This window comes from Lepisma saccharinum, chromosome 18 (genome assembly GCF_977018435.1).
Source record: "Lepisma saccharinum chromosome 18, izLepSacc3.1, whole genome shotgun sequence".
Classification (NCBI taxonomy): domain Eukaryota; kingdom Metazoa; phylum Arthropoda; class Insecta; order Zygentoma; family Lepismatidae; genus Lepisma; species Lepisma saccharinum.
In genome coordinates this window covers 34,238,383-34,260,671 of record NC_139246.1, presented here as the reverse complement: position 1 = coordinate 34,260,671, position 22,289 = coordinate 34,238,383, and the positions used below count along the sequence as shown (strand labels likewise).

Sequence of the window (22,289 nt, the reverse complement as noted above, 5' to 3'; positions counted from 1 at the left end):
ATAATTTGTTTCCTTCTTTCCCTTTCTTAGAGCCTAATAGACGCCATTAAATTATATTTTCATGTCCCATTATACATTTAAAAATTTGTTGCACTGGGGGTTAACAACAACACCACATTAAATATATTCCGGTTCAATTCAATACTTACGCTCCTCTGTGGTGGCAGTGGGTGGGTGGGTCATTTCCATACCCAACGACATAGCTTCTTCCTCCATCCCCCAGGATATAGTCCATCTGTTCCACAGCGAAACCTGTGTAAGCCTCGGGGTTGATGCCAGCCTTGGCAACCTGCGGGCATGAACAGTGAAATAAGCACGCACACACACGCACCCCCCACACACGCGGACACATCATTACACATACACACACACACACTCACACACACACACACACACACACACACACATATATATATACACAGTAGAGCGTCGATTATCCGAACGTCGATCAACCGAACGACCGCTTAACCGAACTGTGTACTCGCTCGCACCTGTTACTCTCCCACCCTACCGTCCATCATCCCCCTCACTCCCAAACCAAGTTTCCCACAGTAGTCGCCGCACTGAGCCACCGCTGGCGGAACATTGCTTCTAATGGGGCCTTCATAAGGCGCTGCTGACCGGCCAAGCCGCCAGTGGCTGTGTTTCAACAATCAGCACACTTCTGTCGGTGTATGTATTGTTCATGCAAAATGCGTATGTAATATGTACATATTTTTGTTTAATAAACTATACCACATACTATATATTCCTACTAAAGTTGCCTTTGTACGTTACTTTGTAATACTTAAAGAGATGCCTGTTTTTATGAATAAATTTACTGTACAGTACTTCTTTTTGGCAAATAAACATGTACAGTTCGATTATCCGAACAAACCAGTTTTCCGAACACCCATGTCCCCCAATTACTTCGGATAATCGACGCTCTACTGTATATACAGGGTGTTGCAAAATACCTGTTACAACGCTTGGGAGGTGATTCGACAAGTAAAAACAAGGAAAAAATGCCATGTGAAAAAATGTCGAAATCGGCACCGTTTTCGAGTGACAGGCGTGCGAAAATCGCCTCACACCATGTTTAAAGCACAATAACTCAAGAAGGAAGAAAGATATCAATGTCGGATTAAAATAATACAAAGAAATTCGTACCTGACGAATACAATGGTGCATCAATTGAGGCCCAGTGTAAATTGCGCAAGGGGACTCACAAAGAAAGTGGGGAATCCCCTGATGGAAAATATAGGAAATTTACTACTATTTTCTACATAATGTAGAGATCGGAATGTAGCCAGTAAAAAATGGCGACGTATGTCCACATGTCCCACTACTGCTGGGACACCGTCCCACACTCGGGAAATAGGAAATTCACTCGAAAATGACGCTATGCCGTCAAATTACGCTCAGATTGATTTCAGCTAATTGATACAGAAAGCCCCACTAGAGGCGCTGTGAGTGTAGGTCACCTGTTACGTATTAATGTTGGTGGATACTACGTAGAGAGTGTAGTCGACCGTTGTTTTTCCTGTCTTGTTCTGCGTCTCGCAGCGTGGAGTTTAGTCTGGCGTGTGTGTACGGTTGAATTGCGCCAAGGAATATTGTACGTAGAGTACGTATTCCTGTGTTCTTTCTCGGTTTGCAACAACTGCGTGGACACCTGTGTGACATTACGTGGGTGATAATCACGGTAGTTTGTGATCCGTCACTCGGAGGGAAAGTGCCCCTGTTGCTGGGCAGTTCTCGAACAGGACAATGGTGGAGTACTCTACCCACGAGCTTGCTGATATGCATCTCCTTTATGGAGAGGCAAACCGAAACAGCCGTGAAGCACGGCGTTCGTATCACGAACGTTTTCCCAATAGGCGGTTACCAGCACATGCACTCTTTGAAAGACTTGATGCTCGACTGCGTGAAACTGGATCTCTACTACCCCGTAGGTGGGATTGTGGAAGACCCCGCACTGTGCGCACTGTGCAATTTGAAGAGGACGTGTTGGACGCGATACGAGACCGTCCTGACTCCAGCACATGTGTCACTGCTCGTACTCAACAAACCCACCATAGCAATGTGTTCCGCGTTCTTCAGGAGGAGGGATTGCACCCATACAAATTGCATAAGGTGCACCACATACTGCCCACGGACTTTCCCCTACGCATGGATTTCTGCAAATCGAACGTGCAACAAACTCTTGCCATTCAAGATTTCCCAACAAGAGTTTTGTGGACCGATGAGGCAATATTCACCAGGGACAATAGCCACAACAGCCACGTCTGGGATATGGACAATCCGCATGCAATCATTGTGCGCCATCATCAACATAGGTTCGCAGTGAATGTGTGGTGTGGCGTAGTAGGTGACCGCTTGATAGGCCCGTACATTTTGCCCTCTACTTTGTGTGGTGGGAAATATCGGGTGTTTCTACATGACGTATTACCTGAACTTTTGGAAAACGTGCCACTGGCAGGTAGACAACGTATCTGGTTTCAACACGACGGCGCCCCCGCACATTTCGACCGGGGAGCCAGGACCTTACTCAACGATATTTTCGGCGATCGTTGGATTGGCAGGGGTGGACCTTTACCGTGGCCACCTCGTTCCCCCAACCTCAAACCACTGGATTTCTTTGTGTGGGGAGAAATGAAAAGGCTCGTGTATGAAACTCCTGTGGAAAGTGCTGAGGATCTCGTTGCTCGTGTTAGTGCCGCTGCTGGGACAATTGTTGACATGCCAGAGGTATTTGCGCGTACCAGACAATCAGTGCTTCGCCGATGCCATCTTTGTCTTGAAGTCAATGGCGGACATTTTCAACAACGTCTCTGAGTATACCGGTGTTTGTGAGCCCCTATCAGCACCGCATAATGTCCTTTAGTGAAAGGTGCGAGTGAAGATGCTGGATATCGCTGTACTTCATACCGTCGATCTGCATGTGCGGAGGTTGTGCGCTTCCCAGTGGAATCCCTTCCAGATGTGCTGTGCCTGGAAATGTTACATGCCATTGTGTGCGTTTTCTCGCCATTCTCCGTCTTCATTCCTTCGAGGATTACCCACTTTCTTTGGGGAGCTCTCTTGTAGTATATGTATATGTACAGCCTGACGACATTGTTTAACTTTTGTTTTTCGTACTGCAAAGTAGTGTGTCAACATTAAGGGATTGAAAACGTTTTTTTATGATTTTCCCATATTTTTTTCCATTTGGGATGGTGTCCCAGCAGTAGTGAGACATGCGACAAATTGGTTTCTTTTCTTCTTCGTACCGCAATGTGAACCGTGTACAACAGATTTGCAGTTAGTCTATTTTCCTATTTTCCGGATGTGGGACCGGTGTCCCAGCAGTAGTGGGACATGTGGACATACGTCGCCATTTTTTACTGGCTACATTCCGATCTCAACATTATGTAGAAGATAGTAGTAAATTTCTTGTATTTTCCATCAGGGGATTCCCCACTTTCTTTGAGAGTCCCCTTGCGCAATTTACACTGGGCCTCAATTGATGCACCATTGTATTCGTCAGGCACGACTTTCTTTGTATTCTTTTAATCCGACATTGATATATTTCTTCCTTCTTGAGTTATTGTGCTTTAAACATGGTGTGAGGCGATTTTCGCACGCCTGTCACTCGCAAACGGTGCCGATTTCGACATTTTTTCAAATGGCATTTTTTCCTTGTTTTTACTTGTCGAATCACCTCCCAAGCGTTGTAACAGGTATTTTGCAACACCCTGTATATATATATAGATATACAGGGTGCTCGGAAATTCCCCTTACAAAGTCCTAAGGCTAGTAGAGGAGACTGAGTAGACAATATTTGGAATAGGAACCCACGTCCGGAAACGTACCGTTTCCGTGCTACAACCATTACAATGTGTGGGATATGCCTGTGTTGGTATGCAACCGGGTAGGCAGTACATGCCGTCAGAAGATCACCTGATGACCTAAAGTGTAATCATTTATTACAACTATGTAAAATGACGTGTTACGTAAGGTACAGAATTGAATGACGTGTGACTCAGTACATAATACGAACAAATTTATTTGGTAACAATGCCAAGGGAACTAAAAAGAAACATACTATTCATTGATCACAATAACACTTGTGTCGACAGTGGAACGCAACAATTTTTTTCTGTCTTCTGCACTGGATGTGTTGCATACGGCACTGCTCAACTACAACAGTGGCTCGATGTGACGACCACCAACGTCGTTGCGCACGTTGTACTGACGAATCATGTTCCGGTACACTCGCTCCATCACACCTGGTATCCCGTCAATCTCTTGTGCAGTGACCATAACTCGTGCCAACAGTTCTTTCTCTGTCTCTACAGGAATCTCGTACATCATACTCTTCATACGACTCCACAAGAAATAGTCCTATGGCCTTAAATCCGGCAATCGTGGGGGCCACGCGGTTGGACCACCTCGGCCTATCCATCTTTGCCCGAATCTTCGGTTAAGATGTCTCCGAACGTCACGTGTAAAGTGAGGCGGTGCGCCATCGTGCTGAAACCACAGTTCCTAACGGACGTTCAATGGCACAGCATCCAAGAACAGGGTCAATACTTCCTGTAGAAAGATCAAGTACGCGGCACCCGTTAGCCTGGCTGGAAGAAGGTACGGCCCGATCACATGACCGTCCAGAATACCTGCCCACACATTGATAGCAAATCTCTGCTGGAATCCACAGACATGCGTTGCATGAGGGTTTTCGTCTGCCCTGACATGGCTGTTTCGAGAATTGAGAACACACTCCCTAGTGAATTTACATTCATCTGTGAACAGAACTCGACGTGGAAACTGGGGCTCGTCGATGCAGAGGTGCAGAAACCACGTGCAGAAGTTAACACGTGGTACAAAATCGGCTGGTCTCAAAGCCTGTATCCTTTGGTGGTGGTAAGGATGTAGTTGTTGCTCGTGCAGGACCTCTCACACGATGCTGTGAGAAACACCCATTGCACGCGCAACTGTTCGCGTACTTGTTGGTGGGTCCTGTTCAACGTGGTGCAGTACAGCCTCTTCCAATTCGAGCGTGGGCCGTCTCTCGAGCACCACAGTCCTTCCTGTTGGCGGTGGAGGTACCTTGTTCTCGGAGCCGTTGCGAAATGCTGGCAAAAGAGTATGCGATGGAGCCGCATGTTGTGGATAACGCTCTTGATACAGCCGACGAGCTGCTCTTCCATTCCCTTCCGCTGCACCATACACAAGGATCATGTCCGTGTATTCTGCAAACGTGTACTCAACCATGTTCATCGGAGACGCACAGACACGTGAATGGGGCTCCAGGCAGGATACCGTGGCAGGGTAGACGTCACGTGACATCAGGTGATCTTCTGACGTCATGTACTGCCTACCTGGTTGCATTCCAACACAGGCATATCCGACACATTGTCATGGTTGTAGCACGGAAACGGTACGTTTCCGGACATGGGTTCATATTCCAAATATTGTCTACTGAGTCCCCTGTACTAGCCCTAGGACTTCGTAAGGGGAATTTCCGAGCACCCTGTATATATATAGACACAGATAGAAACACACAGAGAGAGAGAGAGAGAGAGAGAGAGAACTATTTTCATGTGTGTCTGTATACCTATACACAGCAGATGTAGCCATTATTTTGCATAAGTTTAATGTTATGTAAATATTTGTCAAGTTATTACTTATTTTACATATTTAATTTCCTTTACATAAAAGAACATATTTCGGTAGTTTTTTTCCTATCTTGATCCATTTTCCTATGTTTTCGATCTCTGAAACATGATGAAGAAAATTTGTATTTCATGTGATGTCATATTTTCTAATCAATGAGATACTTAGCGCTTAAGGTCCCCTAAAATTGACTGCCAAGTCGAAAGACAGGCTGGAGACCAAATGATAATAATAATAATAATAATTATAAAATACGGGGAACTGTTATCGAAATATGCTGGAGTTTCTCCTCCCTCCTTCTGGTTACATATTTTCTAGGACTGAGACGATACCACTTTTACCGCTAGTCTTACCGATTCCCACCGATACCGATAATTGAAAATTACAATAATTGAAATTTGTTCAAAATATTGATCAATATTGTTGTGTAAATATTATTCTCCACTTATATGCATCAATTTACCAAGAAATTTGCTTTAGAACATTCAAGAATTGCATCAGAATATTACAATAGATATCATGCAATCGCAAAATATAGTTTTTCGTGCAAAATTTGTGCAACATTTTTAAAAAAGTTTGAATTTTGCATAATATCCAGGATAATTAAACTCTGGAAAAGTGTCGCCCGATATTTTTGGGAGCCGGTGATAGACGAATATGTCGGAAAAGTATCGGCTGGTATCAGTAGATGAATTCCAACCGATATTTTCCGATACCGATACTACTGGTATCGGCCGATCGGCATAGCTCTAATATTTTCGTATCACTTTCAGGTTTAGGCAAAGCACCTAGAAACTTCGCATTGGTTTGAGTTGTTGTTTTAAGTCCACTTTTTGCACAGTAAGGCTAATCGGGACTGGACCTACAGTTTAAAGTGGGATCCGAACCAATTGTGCCTCCACCGGGTATCGAACCCGGGACCCCTTGATTACAAGGCAATGACGCTACCACTGCGCCATAGGGAAGGCCCACTTCGCATTGGTGGAGAAGAAAACTACTTTCCTATACGTAGCCAGATACACACTATATTCCCTTGCACAAAAAGTACAAAAGTAGCTATGTATCTTCATTCGATTGTTCTTTCTGTAGATGCTTCTTTGTACAATTTGTTTCGAAAGTTACAAGGAGTTCTCTTACATATCTACATACTATACATTAATCTGCGATTTGAAAAGTAATTAATACTTGACAAAATTGATTTCTTAAATATGTACACGTTGCTGTTTTTTGAGTTTATAAATTTGATGCAAATTTTAATTTGAACAACTTATGTTCTTAAAATTATATTGAATATGTTCGAATAAAATAAATATCCAGCAGAATTCTTGAAATTCTTGGATACGCGATTGTTAATAATGTTATACATTCTTTGATACTACATACATACTACATATGTATTTAGCTACATATTATTTTGATAACACATATTTAAGATACATATTTTATCGATTATTGTTACACAATTATTTAAATTTTTGCTTTGGTAATACATAAAAATACGGGGTTTACTAATAAGCTTTCACAGCGTGTACAGCAGTCAGCTCACGAGGAGATCCCCAAACGAGGGTTGATGGGGAGCCGGGGAGCAGAGGTAAAGGCAAGGAGCGGTCCATTTGCAGATTTTAGGGGTAGCAAGAAGTCTTCCGCTGCGATCTAGTGTTCTTTTGGAACTGCGTCAATCACAGCATCTGTTTGCGGCAACAGGCTGCTGCTTTTTTTTCAGAGTCCAGAAAACTTTTGTATTGCTTATCCTGTATATTATATACTTTCGACTGTTATCCAAAAAAATAATAATAATAATACGATAATAATAATATACTGCAACTGTTTTAGGATTACCAGACGAAATCTTTAAAGAAGAGGACATTTTCAGATTGCAAAAATTAACTTTCGACGAAGATGCAGCACTTCGAATACATGTTTTGTGCTTACTGGTGTTTTGGTGAGCTTGTAGACCACCAACCTCTGAAAACAATTTTACAGTTTCCGTATAACTAATAAAAGACCTCATTATAGGGAAATGTATGAAATTACTAATATTTATTCACTATGCCCGTAATATTATACGGTTGTGAAACTTGGTCTCTTATTTAAAAGAATAACATAAATTGGAGTTGTGTCTTCCAGTCCTGAAGCCAGGATACAGTTTTTGTAAGTCGTCACTAAAAACACACTTGCGTTTCTAAATGGTTCAGATCGCTGATCGACAGAACTTCACTTCTCCACTACCATGTAACAACTAACAGTAAACCAGATAAAAATTACTGTTTATTTCTGAATTCTGTCACGAGACTCAAATCATAGTAAGCCGCATATTCTTACTTATTGTTAGAAACTTGCTGCTCGCCACGAGCTGCGGTAGATGTCACAAATGCTTTAAAATCAAGCATCAAGCGACACAGAAGACGCAAACGTCCAACAAGTTTTCTGTGTTGGAAGAATGGTTTCTTGTCTTTGCGCTTGCAACTGAGAGTGTTGCATTTCCTTACTCTGAATTTGAAAACGGAAACATTATTAGCAATTAATTACAAATAACATTTTGTTAATAATCTTGAAGTTAAACAGTTGTCTGTAACCCAGAAAAGAGAATATTTCCAAAAGTTTGCTAAAAAACCCGCTCGGATCATATTTAGGACTCGAAAAAGAGGGTTTGTCCTGGTAAAAGAGGACGTCTGGTAATCCTAAACGACTTGCGTCGCTGCACTGGTGACAGCAAGCCCGCATGTGTTTCTCACTCACTCACTCACTCCACCAACCCTAATAGCGGAGTCGCTTGTCGTTACGTCACTTCATCTCCTGAGCGGTGTGTTGTACATGGCTTATCAGGAGACCAAAATTTCAAATTAACGTTTTGCTCGTTGGAGCATAGTTTTGGCTCAACAGGTTATCGGAAAACGGAATTTCTATCATGTATGTATGCATCCATATGATACAGTTGCACGGTTTTGACAATTATTAATTTTTTCTCTACAAAAACATTCAAATCAATAGTGATGTGAAATTGCGGAGTTTAACCCCTCGCCCATAAATTTTGCTCTATATCCTGATTTTTTGTTCTTGTTTTAAACAAGGACATCGTACGTTTTGTCCATAGATATTCACTCAGAGGTCGACCCTGGCATTGATTGGGTTCACAATGTGTCCGCAATGTACTAAAACAAAGTGTCGTCTGGCGACATAAAACATATCTGTCATTTGCTAGCGTGGATACGTGATTGATTGCTTTGGTTTATTTTACTTAGTTTTTCTGCAGTTTTTGGTAATCGCGAAGATAAGGATGATTGATTATGTGAGGAAAGTGATGAAGGGACACTCACAATGAACACTCATGCCCAGGCCGGTGTTCGAAACCGGGATCTCTGGATGAATACGTGCCGCAACGACTGCTTGCATGAGAAGCGCCAAAACTCACTCACACGTACTGAACTGCATTCTTTCAGCCTCACGAAGTTCTGGCGGCTTGACCTACGTGCAGTATAATTCCCTGAGGGACTCGTGTCGTTCATATCTGTTTGAGGTTCTCCCTTCATCCATCACCTCTTAGTATCACCGTTCATCTTCATTATTGCCATTAGCCCAAAGTTGAATGAAAGAGAAGTACATCGCACGTGTACATGCAGTGAGAGTTTGTCCGCGTTGTATTGAGACACCCTGTATGTGTTTTTGTGAAAACGCTCACCTCCAAGCAGATGAAAACGCTGTTGGCGGAGTTCCTCAGAGGTTGCCATTCGCTGACGAAAACCAATCCTTTCGGAGTTCTTTGTTTCTTGTACAACATGTGATCACAGAATTCCCGTATCATATCTTCATACTTCCTTTTCCCAGTGAGCTGCGCTAGAAGAACCTAGAAGATAGGAGAGAAGTAGATCGATAAACTAGCTGATAGTAAGTAGTAAGTAGGTATTAAGCAGATAAAAAGTCTGTATATATTGCGTCAACTTGACCTCCTTCGTCCAAGGTTGAACTTCTAAAATTGGTAATATCGGAAAGGTTGGCCAACACTGATCTACGTGATACAATACCATGCTGGAACGATGATATTACAGGTTTTACGTGAGTAAATATGTAACAGTGCATGATTTCTTCGAATATTTTTGCTGGGGCTGATAGTATACTTATTGGTCGGTAGTTTTGTACGTCATTAGTCTTATTGGTTTCGGGAAGTGGACAAATTGCCGTGGCTCTCCATTTTTCAGGAAATTTTTGCTTTGCAAGAATTAAATTGAAAATTAGATATAATGGGTATTTCAACACATCACTGCAACCTTTAACTACATAGGGCGGTATCTTGTCCGGTCCGGCTGATTTCTTAGGTTTTAAGTTTTTAATTGCGTTTTCTATGTCTTCAATTCCTATCTCAGTAATGTTAATTTTCATATTGTTTATGGTTAGGCAATATTTTCATGTCTTATCTTGGGGGATCTCTTTTATACACCGACTGAAAATGCTGTGCAAAAGCTTCGACTACTGAACGTCGGTATGACAACACTTGAACTGTACAGGATCTTTGTTACTTTTCCTGCGTTTACTTGTAACAAACGACCAAAACTGGGTGCTATCTTTTGTAATATTTATTTCAGAATTGGCAACATAACTGTTGTATGCATCAATAATTTCCTTATTAACTATTGTTCGAAATTCGCTAAATTTATTATAGTGGTATCGAAAGTCTCCCGCCTGTTGTTTTTCATTTCTATTGGTGGTAATGTTTCCTACTTATATTTTTAATAATGCTGCTCGTAAACCAACACCGGTACTGTCTTTTGCGGCTTTTCTTTAAGGGGACACATTCATCGAATATTTTATATATAATTTCATAAAACACGCCTGTAGCTTGATCAACGTAATTCTTTGTTTTCAATATATCCCAATTCGTGTTAAGCAGCTTGTGATAGATGGATGGAAAGTCGGCCTTACTGAAGTTGTACTGTAGCTTACGACAAGCTTTATCGCGGGTGTCTTTGACATGATTAATATCTAGCAGTGGCGAACCGTGGCTTTTTCGGAGTGTAGGAAGAAGTTATGGTAAACCGAGGAAGGGTTCAAGAAGGGGTTCTTCAATTACATTCAAGCGTCTTGCTTGTACTACCCATTCCATTTAGAATGTTAGCTACAGGCCATGTTCAAGGTGTGGCAAGGGGTCCTTGCCCCTCACTTTGAACTACGAAATATTTAAATGTGAACCTATAAATATAGACGAAAATAACATTGAAGATATTTCAGATTTTGCAAGAATTTATATTTTCTTCCCCATCCCTGTCGTGTGGATTGACGATAATAAAAAGCGTTGCTTAAAGTTCGAAATTATGCTAAATTGTGATAGAATTTATTAATTATTTATTTCTTCGGATAATTGTAATTCTGCATCTGCTTTTTTAGAGTTTTGAACTTGCGTTACTTATTTTTAACAATTATGTAATAGTGTAAATTTCCACCCAAAATATTTTAAAATGGTTCAACGTCGAACTTAAAAAGGTTTGAGAAAATTGTTTACCCCAACTTTCTACAGATTTCCTACCATAAAACCTCCTGACGAATTAAATCGGGCAGGATGAAGAGAGAGAGAGAGAGAGAGAGAGAGAGAGAGAGAGAGAGAGAGAGAGAGAGAGAGAGAGAGAGAGAGAGGATGGATCGTAGCATGGTTGTAAAAAAAGCTTTCCGCTGGATCGTGTAAGCCCATAATGTAATATTGCTCATGAATGACGGATGGAGACTCAAGACAGGTGACTCTGGAAGGTTCTGCCATTGGCTGGGCTTCTGCGCTGGTCGAGCGAGAAGTTTAGCGTGGCAGATCCTTGCCGACTACGAGAGACTTCTGACGTACTGGACACTGGCTGGACAGGCTGAGTATATTGCATTACAGTCTATCGCCCTTTATAGGCCCTCATGGCCGGGTGTAATTTACCTAAAGTCTATTGATTTATTTTGAGTTCTTAAAAGTGCAAGAAAAGGAAATTGTTTTAGTTTAGATTTTTGGTGGATTGCTCCGGGTCATGTTGGCTGTGGGGGGTTTTGGGCTGGGTTGCGATTTGCTCTGACTCGTGTAGCCTTTACTTACCGACTGCTGACTATCAAATGGGACAAATGAAACTAGGTTAACTGGGAGATAATCCATAGACATTTCTGTTGAATTAATTGTATTTGGAAAGTATAAGTACTAATATGTTTTGTAATAAATATTGGTAAACGAATATTAAGTTCCAATTGTATACTTTAAGTACCTAATATATGATCATCCACTGCGCCGATAAGACAATCCTCGTCTCACTTCTTTGGTATTAAAGGGGAAACAAGAGACGTAGAGGATTATAGGAGCAGAGCATGGTTCCATGCTGGTTCTGTCTCTGGTACTTGTGTACATTTGGGTATCAATATATCAATATTTCCAGTTTGGTTAGACTGTATAATGGTGCGGTAATATGGCTACCTCTCGGAATTATTATACAGTAGATATTACGGGAACAGTGGATGGGAGGAATTTTGTTCCGCCTTTTCCCCACTTTCTTCAACTCGTAGAGAACATTCTGCTTCGCAGTTGTTAAATGAATTTGTAGGACCCTTACCACACACCCCAGAAAATGCCCAAGGACGACAAAGGGAGGGGGAAGATGTAGAAACGTACGTAAAGGTCCCTTGTAAACCCCGGTGGGTGAATAAACGCCCAAGTAAGCCTTTGGAAAGTTCGTCGTCGTCTGATGAAGACGAACGAGTATTATATAATAGGTCCGATTTGAGAAAGTTAAATATGGAAATGGCCAAAGAATATTTGACTCAATTAATAGCTACCGTACCTATAGTTAAGGAAATTAATGCTGAAAGCCTGTATAGATTTTTGTATGTATTGCAGGGTATTAAAGACAGAAAAATGTTTCTTTCTCACGAGATTATGCTCGCAGTTTTACCAAAATTAAATACTGAAATGGGTAAATTATGGATGAAATGTATAATTGAAAATATCACTTGGAATGATGTAGTTCAAATGATCTTAAATAAGTATGCAACTTTTATTGGGAGGCAGTATTTATGTAATAAGTATGTAATAGGTAATCAAAGAGATAATGAAACTCCCTTAGAGTATTTAGAAAGAGTTCGAGCTGCTAAGATTTTACAGTATGATATGGATGAATGTACTTTTGTAAGTTATCTTGTTGATAGACTTAAACCTAATACTTTAAATGAATTGCAGAACGAGTTGAAAGTTTAAGAAAAACTTTCTTATTTGTCCAAGGATTTTTGGGGATTACATAATATCGAACGACAATTCAAGGCTAAAGGTCCTGCATTCAAAGACTATACGCCCAAATATTGTCGTAAATGTTCAGCAAGTGATCATTTTGAGCGATGGTGTTCGATGCAGGTGAGAGGTGCTCAATTTGCTTTGCAAGGATCGCGTAGTGATATAGGACGCAGACAAGGTGGTGAAACTAAAGTGACTGCTGTGTTTGTTGACTGTAAAATCAAGAATCTGAATTTATTGGCATGTTTAGATTCTGCGTCAACATATAGTTTAATTAGTGAAAGTCTCTTAGATCGAATAAAGACTAGGGGAACTGTTCGAGAATGGGATTTGGATATGCAAGTGATAATTGGTAACAACAACCTTATGAATATTAATAAAGGAGTTATGTTAAATGTTGGTCTTGGAAATTTATCGTGGACCACAACTTTTCATGTTTGCAAAAACATGCCTTTAGACTTAGTGCTTGGTGTGAGATTTCAGAAACAGTGCCACATGGTGATTAACTATTTAGAACAAATTGTTGGTTTTTCCGGAAGTGATGAGAAAATCCCTATTAAATGGACATCGGAAAGCTTATGCAAAAATTTTCGTGTTTTACAGAATATAGGTCAAAGACAAAGACAAGATCGTCCTTCATTTCCTGTACGTTCTCCTGCCCAGGGTTCAGCCAGCACAGGCCGAGGTGTCGGAGCTCGGTCTTATCAGCGCACGAGAACTGACCAAGGTCAACATGTAGGTTTCCAGCAGGCAGCAGGTGCGAACCAGGAAAACTTCGTCAGAAATGTAAACAATGGTGAGAACTCCTTTCGGAGCCAGTCCAGGACTTCGTGGAGGCCACGAGAGAGAAGGCGTGGACTCGAATCCAGAGCTTCTGATGTTTCTGGCGCATCTTTTGGACAGTTTGCATTAGAGGATACTGAACAACAGTTATGTAAGTTGAAAAGTGAATTTTCTGATGTTATTACTTCTAAGCTAGGACGTTTAAAGAACTTTTCGTATAAAATTAAATTATATGATAATGTTCCTGTACATCGGAGTCCATATTTTGTTCCACCATCTAAACAACAGGAACTAGATGGAGTGATTACTGAATTATTAGAACAAAACATTATTGAAGCATCTTCGTCACCGTACGCAGCACCTTGCTTTGTAATTCCTTCTTCAGGGGGGACTAAAAGACTTATTTGTGATTATTCTGCAGTGAATAAGAAAATAATCTATGATGCGCACCCAGTGGCTAATATGGAAGAAACTATGGCTCAATTGAGTCAGGGGAGAGTATTTTCTGTTATTGATTTGAAAAGAGCGTTCAACCAGGTAAACTTGGATGAATCTAGTAGGGATGTAACAACGTTTGTAACTCCCAATAATCAGTATAGATATAAGGTCATTCCTTTTGGCATTAGTATTGGGCCAAGTTGCATGTCACGAGTTATGAACCAAGTTTTTCATGATTATAAGGGAAAGTTTTTACATTTATTTTGTGATGACATAATTGTTCATAGTGCTAATGAGAAAGAACATCTGGAACATTTACGTTTAGTACTGCAGAGATTACGAGAATATGGGTTAACTATTTCCCCCAATAAAAGTTGTTTTTTGAAAAGGAGAATAAAATTCTTGGGATTTATTGTGGGGCAAGGAAATTGTGAAATGGATCCAGACAGAATTGAAGCTATTCAAAATCTCCCTTCGCCGAGAAATTTAAAAGGATTATTAAGATTATTGGGTACCTTAAATTTGTATTCTAAATTTATTCCAGAGTATTCTACTGTGGTAGCTCCCTTAAATGAAATCCGGACACCCAAAATAAAATTTTATTGGGGTTCTAGGCAACAAGAGGCACTAGAAAAAATTAAAACTCTATTTAGAGAACATGTAATTTTGAAATTGCCTGACTTAAATAAACCGTTTGTTATTCAATGTGATGGGTCCTTGAGAGGATTCGGCTCTTGTCTTTTACAAGCTGATGAAAATAATAATCTGAGACCAGTGGCGTTCTTTTCTAAAAGATTAAAAGAAGTTGATAGAAAACGAACAATTTATGAGATTGAACTTATAAGTTTAATGCAAGCCATATCACGTTTTGAATACTGTTTGAAAATTCAGCCTTTTATTATTCAATTAGATAATATGAGCCTTAGTTATATGGTTAAACAATCCCGGAAATATTCCAAATATGCGAGATGGATGGAGAAACTCTCTTGTTATAAGTTTGAAGTGGTGCACATACCCTCTAAGCAAAATGTGACTTCTGATTTATTATCTCGTATGTATGATTGGAGAGATTATCAAACGGAAGAATTAGATTCTGATTATGTTAGTAATGTTAATTTGGCCATGTTGGTAAGCCCATTTCATGCCGATACCTTGAAGAAAGAAATGTTGAAAGATCAGGAATTAGCCAATATTATGAGACAAATGGAGCAAGGTATAAATTTCCCAAATTATAAATTGCATCGAGGTTTCTTATACAAAAGAACTAAAGCCAAGAATTTTCCTTATAGGATATGTGTACCAGATAATTTGAAACATCCTTTAATATTATATTATCACACTAATATGCGAACAGGATCTCATGGTAATTGGTTGAAAACACTTAAGCGTCTACAGAGACACGTTACTTGGGAACATATGTCTCAGGATGTTAAGGATTTAGTTCAATCTTGTGATGTATGTCAACGAGCTAAGTGTAAAAACACAACCCCTGAAAATATATTAACGTCTGAAATTGTAACAATTCCTATGAAAAGGTTGTACATAGATATTTGTGGACCATTACCTGTCTCTAATGGTTATAAATATATTTTTGTTCTGGTAGATGGAGCCTCAAAATTTTGTATATTTGAGCCTATTAGGAAATTGAGTTCAAGGGTATTGATTGATAAATTAGATCATATATTTTTGACTTATGGCTATTGTTATGAGATTGTATCAGACAATGCTTCATATTTTGTATCAGATGCATTTACCAGTTATTTATTTAACCATGGAATTCAGCATATTAGATTATCTGTTGGCAATCCTCAGGCCAATTTAAGTGAAAGATACATACGTACTTTGAAAACTGCCTTAAGATGTTATTATTCATCAGATCAAACTAAATGGCATGAAGGTTTGAAAAAGATACAGTATAGTTTAAATTGTTCATACCATCATACATTGAAGTATACTCCGTCGGAATTGTTTTTGGGGCGACAATTGTGGGATCCATTGGAAGTCCAATGGCAATTATCTGATATGGATTTTAATGTAGCAGATGGTAATTTGCAAGATAAATGGAAAAATGCTATCAGAAATATGCAAAGGGAATGGGAAAAGAGAAAACAATTGTATAAGAAGCGATATGCACCCATAACGTTTCAAGTCAATGACAAAGTATTAGTTAGGACTAAGATTAAATCTTCCTTAGAGGACAAGATAACTAAAAGTCTTTCTAATATGTACGAGGGTCCATATTTCATAAGTAAATTTCTAACAGAGAATTCAGTTCTGGTTAAGAAAGTTGATGATGACAAGGTATGTTCCAAAGTACATGTACATAAATTGAAAAGATATTTGGAGCCCAGGAGAGGCAATAATAGGTAATTTTATACATGGATCGACAAGATCTCTGACCATGTAAGGTTAATTAAGGATTCTCCCATTATATAAATGTAAATTATTGTAGATTTGGTGTAGGTTGCCTGTATTAAAGTAAGAATGAATGGTTTATGTTTGTAAACTTGTACTGGTACCAGTTTGTTTTCTTTTTCTTTTTGAATATTTACAGGCGATGGAGTTGGAGGGATGACATGCGCAAACCCCAATAACTATTACGAAACCTCGCTCTAAAGCTTGAAACTTGGTTATGTAAGAAGAGTATGTTTGAAATGTGAATTCTAAAAAGATATGTGTAACTAGTAGTACACTATGTGCTAGAAAATTGTAATTTTGGGGGGAGAGGTTGTTTTGTAAGCCCATAATGTAATATTGCTCATGAATGACGGATGGAGACTCAAGACAGGTGACTCTGGAAGGTTCTGCCATTGGCTGGGCTTCTGCGCTGGTCGAGCGAGAAGTTTAGCGTGGCAGATCCTTGCCGACTACGAGAGACTTCTGACGTACTGGACACTGGCTGGACAGGCTGAGTATATTGCATTACAGTCTATCGCCCTTTATAGGCCCTCATGGCCGGGTGTAATTTACCTAAAGTCTATTGATTTATTTTGAGTTCTTAAAAGTGCAAGAAAAGGAAATTGTTTTAGTTTAGATTTTTGGTGGATTGCTCCGGGTCATGTTGGCTGTGGGGGGTTTTGGGCTGGGTTGCGATTTGCTCTGACTCGTGTAGCCTTTACTTACCGACTGCTGACTATCAAATGGGACAAATGAAACTAGGTTAACTGGGAGATAATCCATATACATTTCTGTTGAATTAATTGTATTTGGAAAGTATAAGTACTAATATGTTTTGTAATAAATATTGGTAAACGAATATTAAGTTCCAATTGTATACTTTAAGTACCTAATATATGATCATCCACTGCGCCGATAAGACAATCCTCGTCTCACTTCTTTGGTATTAAAGGGGAAACAAGAGACGTAGAGGATTATAGGAGCAGAGCATGGTTCCATGCTGGTTCTGTCTCTGGTACTTGTGTACATTTGGGTATCAATATATCAATATTTCCAGTTTGGTTAGACTGTATAATGGTGCGGTAATATGGCTACCTCTCGGAATTATTATACAGTAGATATTACGGGAACAGTGGATGGGAGGAATTTTGTTCCGCCTTTTCCCCACTTTCTTCAACTCGTAGAGAACATTCTGCTTCGCAGTTGTTAAATGAATTTGTAGGACCCTTACCACACACCCCAGAAAATGCCCAAGGACGACAAAGGGAGGGGGAAGATGTAGAAACGTACGTAAAGGTCCCTTGTAAACCCCGGTGGGTGAATAAACGCCCAAGTAAGCCTTTGGAAAGTTCGTCGTCGTCTGATGAAGACGAACGAGTATTATATAATAGGTCCGATTTGAGAAAGTTAAATATGGAAATGGCCAAAGAATATTTGACTCAATTAATAGCTACCGTACCTATAGTTAAGGAAATTAATGCTGAAAGCCTGTATAGATTTTTGTATGTATTGCAGGGTATTAAAGACAGAAAAATGTTTCTTTCTCACGAGATTATGCTCGCAGTTTTACCAAAATTAAATACTGAAATGGGTAAATTATGGATGAAATGTATAATTGAAAATATCACTTGGAATGATGTAGTTCAAATGATCTTAAATAAGTATGCAACTTTTATTGGGAGGCAGTATTTATGTAATAAGTATGTAATAGGTAATCAAAGAGATAATGAAACTCCCTTAGAGTATTTAGAAAGAGTTCGAGCTGCTAAGATTTTACAGTATGATATGGATGAATGTACTTTTGTAAGTTATCTTGTTGATAGACTTAAACCTAATACTTTAAATGAATTGCAGAACGAGTTGAAAGTTTAAGAAAAACTTTCTTATTTGTCCAAGGATTTTTGGGGATTACATAATATCGAACGACAATTCAAGGCTAAAGGTCCTGCATTCAAAGACTATACGCCCAAATATTGTCGTAAATGTTCAGCAAGTGATCATTTTGAGCGATGGTGTTCGATGCAGGTGAGAGGTGCTCAATTTGCTTTGCAAGGATCGCGTAGTGATATAGGACGCAGACAAGGTGGTGAAACTAAAGTGACTGCTGTGTTTGTTGACTGTAAAATCAAGAATCTGAATTTATTGGCATGTTTAGATTCTGCGTCAACATATAGTTTAATTAGTGAAAGTCTCTTAGATCGAATAAAGACTAGGGGAACTGTTCGAGAATGGGATTTGGATATGCAAGTGATAATTGGTAACAACAACCTTATGAATATTAATAAAGGAGTTATGTTAAATGTTGGTCTTGGAAATTTATCGTGGACCACAACTTTTCATGTTTGCAAAAACATGCCTTTAGACTTAGTGCTTGGTGTGAGATTTCAGAAACAGTGCCACATGGTGATTAACTATTTAGAACAAATTGTTGGTTTTTCCGGAAGTGATGAGAAAATCCCTATTAAATGGACATCGGAAAGCTTATGCAAAAATTTTCGTGTTTTACAGAATATAGGTCAAAGACAAAGACAAGATCGTCCTTCATTTCCTGTACGTTCTCCTGCCCAGGGTTCAGCCAGCACAGGCCGAGGTGTCGGAGCTCGGTCTTATCAGCGCACGAGAACTGACCAAGGTCAACATGTAGGTTTCCAGCAGGCAGCAGGTGCGAACCAGGAAAACTTCGTCAGAAATGTAAACAATGGTGAGAACTCCTTTCGGAGCCAGTCCAGGACTTCGTGGAGGCCACGAGAGAGAAGGCGTGGACTCGAATCCAGAGCTTCTGATGTTTCTGGCGCATCTTTTGGACAGTTTGCATTAGAGGATACTGAACAACAGTTATGTAAGTTGAAAAGTGAATTTTCTGATGTTATTACTTCTAAGCTAGGACGTTTAAAGAACTTTTCGTATAAAATTAAATTATATGATAATGTTCCTGTACATCGGAGTCCATATTTTGTTCCACCATCTAAACAACAGGAACTAGATGGAGTGATTACTGAATTATTAGAACAAAACATTATTGAAGCATCTTCGTCACCGTACGCAGCACCTTGCTTTGTAATTCCTTCTTCAGGGGGGACTAAAAGACTTATTTGTGATTATTCTGCAGTGAATAAGAAAATAATCTATGATGCGCACCCAGTGGCTAATATGGAAGAAACTATGGCTCAATTGAGTCAGGGGAGAGTATTTTCTGTTATTGATTTGAAAAGAGCGTTCAACCAGGTAAACTTGGATGAATCTAGTAGGGATGTAACAACGTTTGTAACTCCCAATAATCAGTATAGATATAAGGTCATTCCTTTTGGCATTAGTATTGGGCCAAGTTGCATGTCACGAGTTATGAACCAAGTTTTTCATGATTATAAGGGAAAGTTTTTACATTTATTTTGTGATGACATAATTGTTCATAGTGCTAATGAGAAAGAACATCTGGAACATTTACGTTTAGTACTGCAGAGATTACGAGAATATGGGTTAACTATTTCCCCCAATAAAAGTTGTTTTTTGAAAAGGAGAATAAAATTCTTGGGATTTATTGTGGGGCAAGGAAATTGTGAAATGGATCCAGACAGAATTGAAGCTATTCAAAATCTCCCTTCGCCGAGAAATTTAAAAGGATTATTAAGATTATTGGGTACCTTAAATTTGTATTCTAAATTTATTCCAGAGTATTCTACTGTGGTAGCTCCCTTAAATGAAATCCGGACACCCAAAATAAAATTTTATTGGGGTTCTAGGCAACAAGAGGCACTAGAAAAAATTAAAACTCTATTTAGAGAACATGTAATTTTGAAATTGCCTGACTTAAATAAACCGTTTGTTATTCAATGTGATGGGTCCTTGAGAGGATTCGGCTCTTGTCTTTTACAAGCTGATGAAAATAATAATCTGAGACCAGTGGCGTTCTTTTCTAAAAGATTAAAAGAAGTTGATAGAAAACGAACAATTTATGAGATTGAACTTATAAGTTTAATGCAAGCCATATCACGTTTTGAATACTGTTTGAAAATTCAGCCTTTTATTATTCAATTAGATAATATGAGCCTTAGTTATATGGTTAAACAATCCCGGAAATATTCCAAATATGCGAGATGGATGGAGAAACTCTCTTGTTATAAGTTTGAAGTGGTGCACATACCCTCTAAGCAAAATGTGACTTCTGATTTATTATCTCGTATGTATGATTGGAGAGATTATCAAACGGAAGAATTAGATTCTGATTATGTTAGTAATGTTAATTTGGCCATGTTGGTAAGCCCATTTCATGCCGATACCTTGAAGAAAGAAATGTTGAAAGATCAGGAATTAGCCAATATTATGAGACAAATGGAGCAAGGTATAAATTTCCCAAATTATAAATTGCATCGAGGTTTCTTATACAAAAGAACTAAAGCCAAGAATTTTCCTTATAGGATATGTGTACCAGATAATTTGAAACATCCTTTAATATTATATTATCACACTAATATGCGAACAGGATCTCATGGTAATTGGTTGAAAACACTTAAGCGTCTACAGAGACACGTTACTTGGGAACATATGTCTCAGGATGTTAAGGATTTAGTTCAATCTTGTGATGTATGTCAACGAGCTAAGTGTAAAAACACAACCCCTGAAAATATATTAACGTCTGAAATTGTAACAATTCCTATGAAAAGGTTGTACATAGATATTTGTGGACCATTACCTGTCTCTAATGGTTATAAATATATTTTTGTTCTGGTAGATGGAGCCTCAAAATTTTGTATATTTGAGCCTATTAGGAAATTGAGTTCAAGGGTATTGATTGATAAATTAGATCATATATTTTTGACTTATGGCTATTGTTATGAGATTGTATCAGACAATGCTTCATATTTTGTATCAGATGCATTTACCAGTTATTTATTTAACCATGGAATTCAGCATATTAGATTATCTGTTGGCAATCCTCAGGCCAATTTAAGTGAAAGATACATACGTACTTTGAAAACTGCCTTAAGATGTTATTATTCATCAGATCAAACTAAATGGCATGAAGGTTTGAAAAAGATACAGTATAGTTTAAATTGTTCATACCATCATACATTGAAGTATACTCCGTCGGAATTGTTTTTGGGGCGACAATTGTGGGATCCATTGGAAGTCCAATGGCAATTATCTGATATGGATTTTAATGTAGCAGATGGTAATTTGCAAGATAAATGGAAAAATGCTATCAGAAATATGCAAAGGGAATGGGAAAAGAGAAAACAATTGTATAAGAAGCGATATGCACCCATAACGTTTCAAGTCAATGACAAAGTATTAGTTAGGACTAAGATTAAATCTTCCTTAGAGGACAAGATAACTAAAAGTCTTTCTAATATGTACGAGGGTCCATATTTCATAAGTAAATTTCTAACAGAGAATTCAGTTCTGGTTAAGAAAGTTGATGATGACAAGGTATGTTCCAAAGTACATGTACATAAATTGAAAAGATATTTGGAGCCCAGGAGAGGCAATAATAGGTAATTTTATACATGGATCGACAAGATCTCTGACCATGTAAGGTTAATTAAGGATTCTCCCATTATATAAATGTAAATTATTGTAGATTTGGTGTAGGTTGCCTGTATTAAAGTAAGAATGAATGGTTTATGTTTGTAAACTTGTACTGGTACCAGTTTGTTTTCTTTTTCTTTTTGAATATTTACAGGCGATGGAGTTGGAGGGATGACATGCGCAAACCCCAATAACTATTACGAAACCTCGCTCTAAAGCTTGAAACTTGGTTATGTAAGAAGAGTATGTTTGAAATGTGAATTCTAAAAAG

General features: G+C 38.9%; 1 protein-coding gene across 1 annotated transcript in view; it reads right to left on the bottom strand.

The window, feature by feature from the left end:
* The window catches only part of LOC146002207 (endoglucanase E-4-like), a 240,248-nt gene that overhangs the window by 176,922 nt on the left and 41,037 nt on the right, over nucleotides 1-22,289 (bottom strand). The window contains exons 7-8 of the mRNA XM_083139925.1: nucleotides 9,317-9,481; nucleotides 150-289 (exon numbers count right to left, since the gene is read on the bottom strand). Of these exons, the coding sequence (XP_082996051.1) occupies nucleotides 150-289; nucleotides 9,317-9,481 (305 nt within the window). The remainder of the gene's footprint in view (nucleotides 1-149; nucleotides 290-9,316; nucleotides 9,482-22,289) is intronic.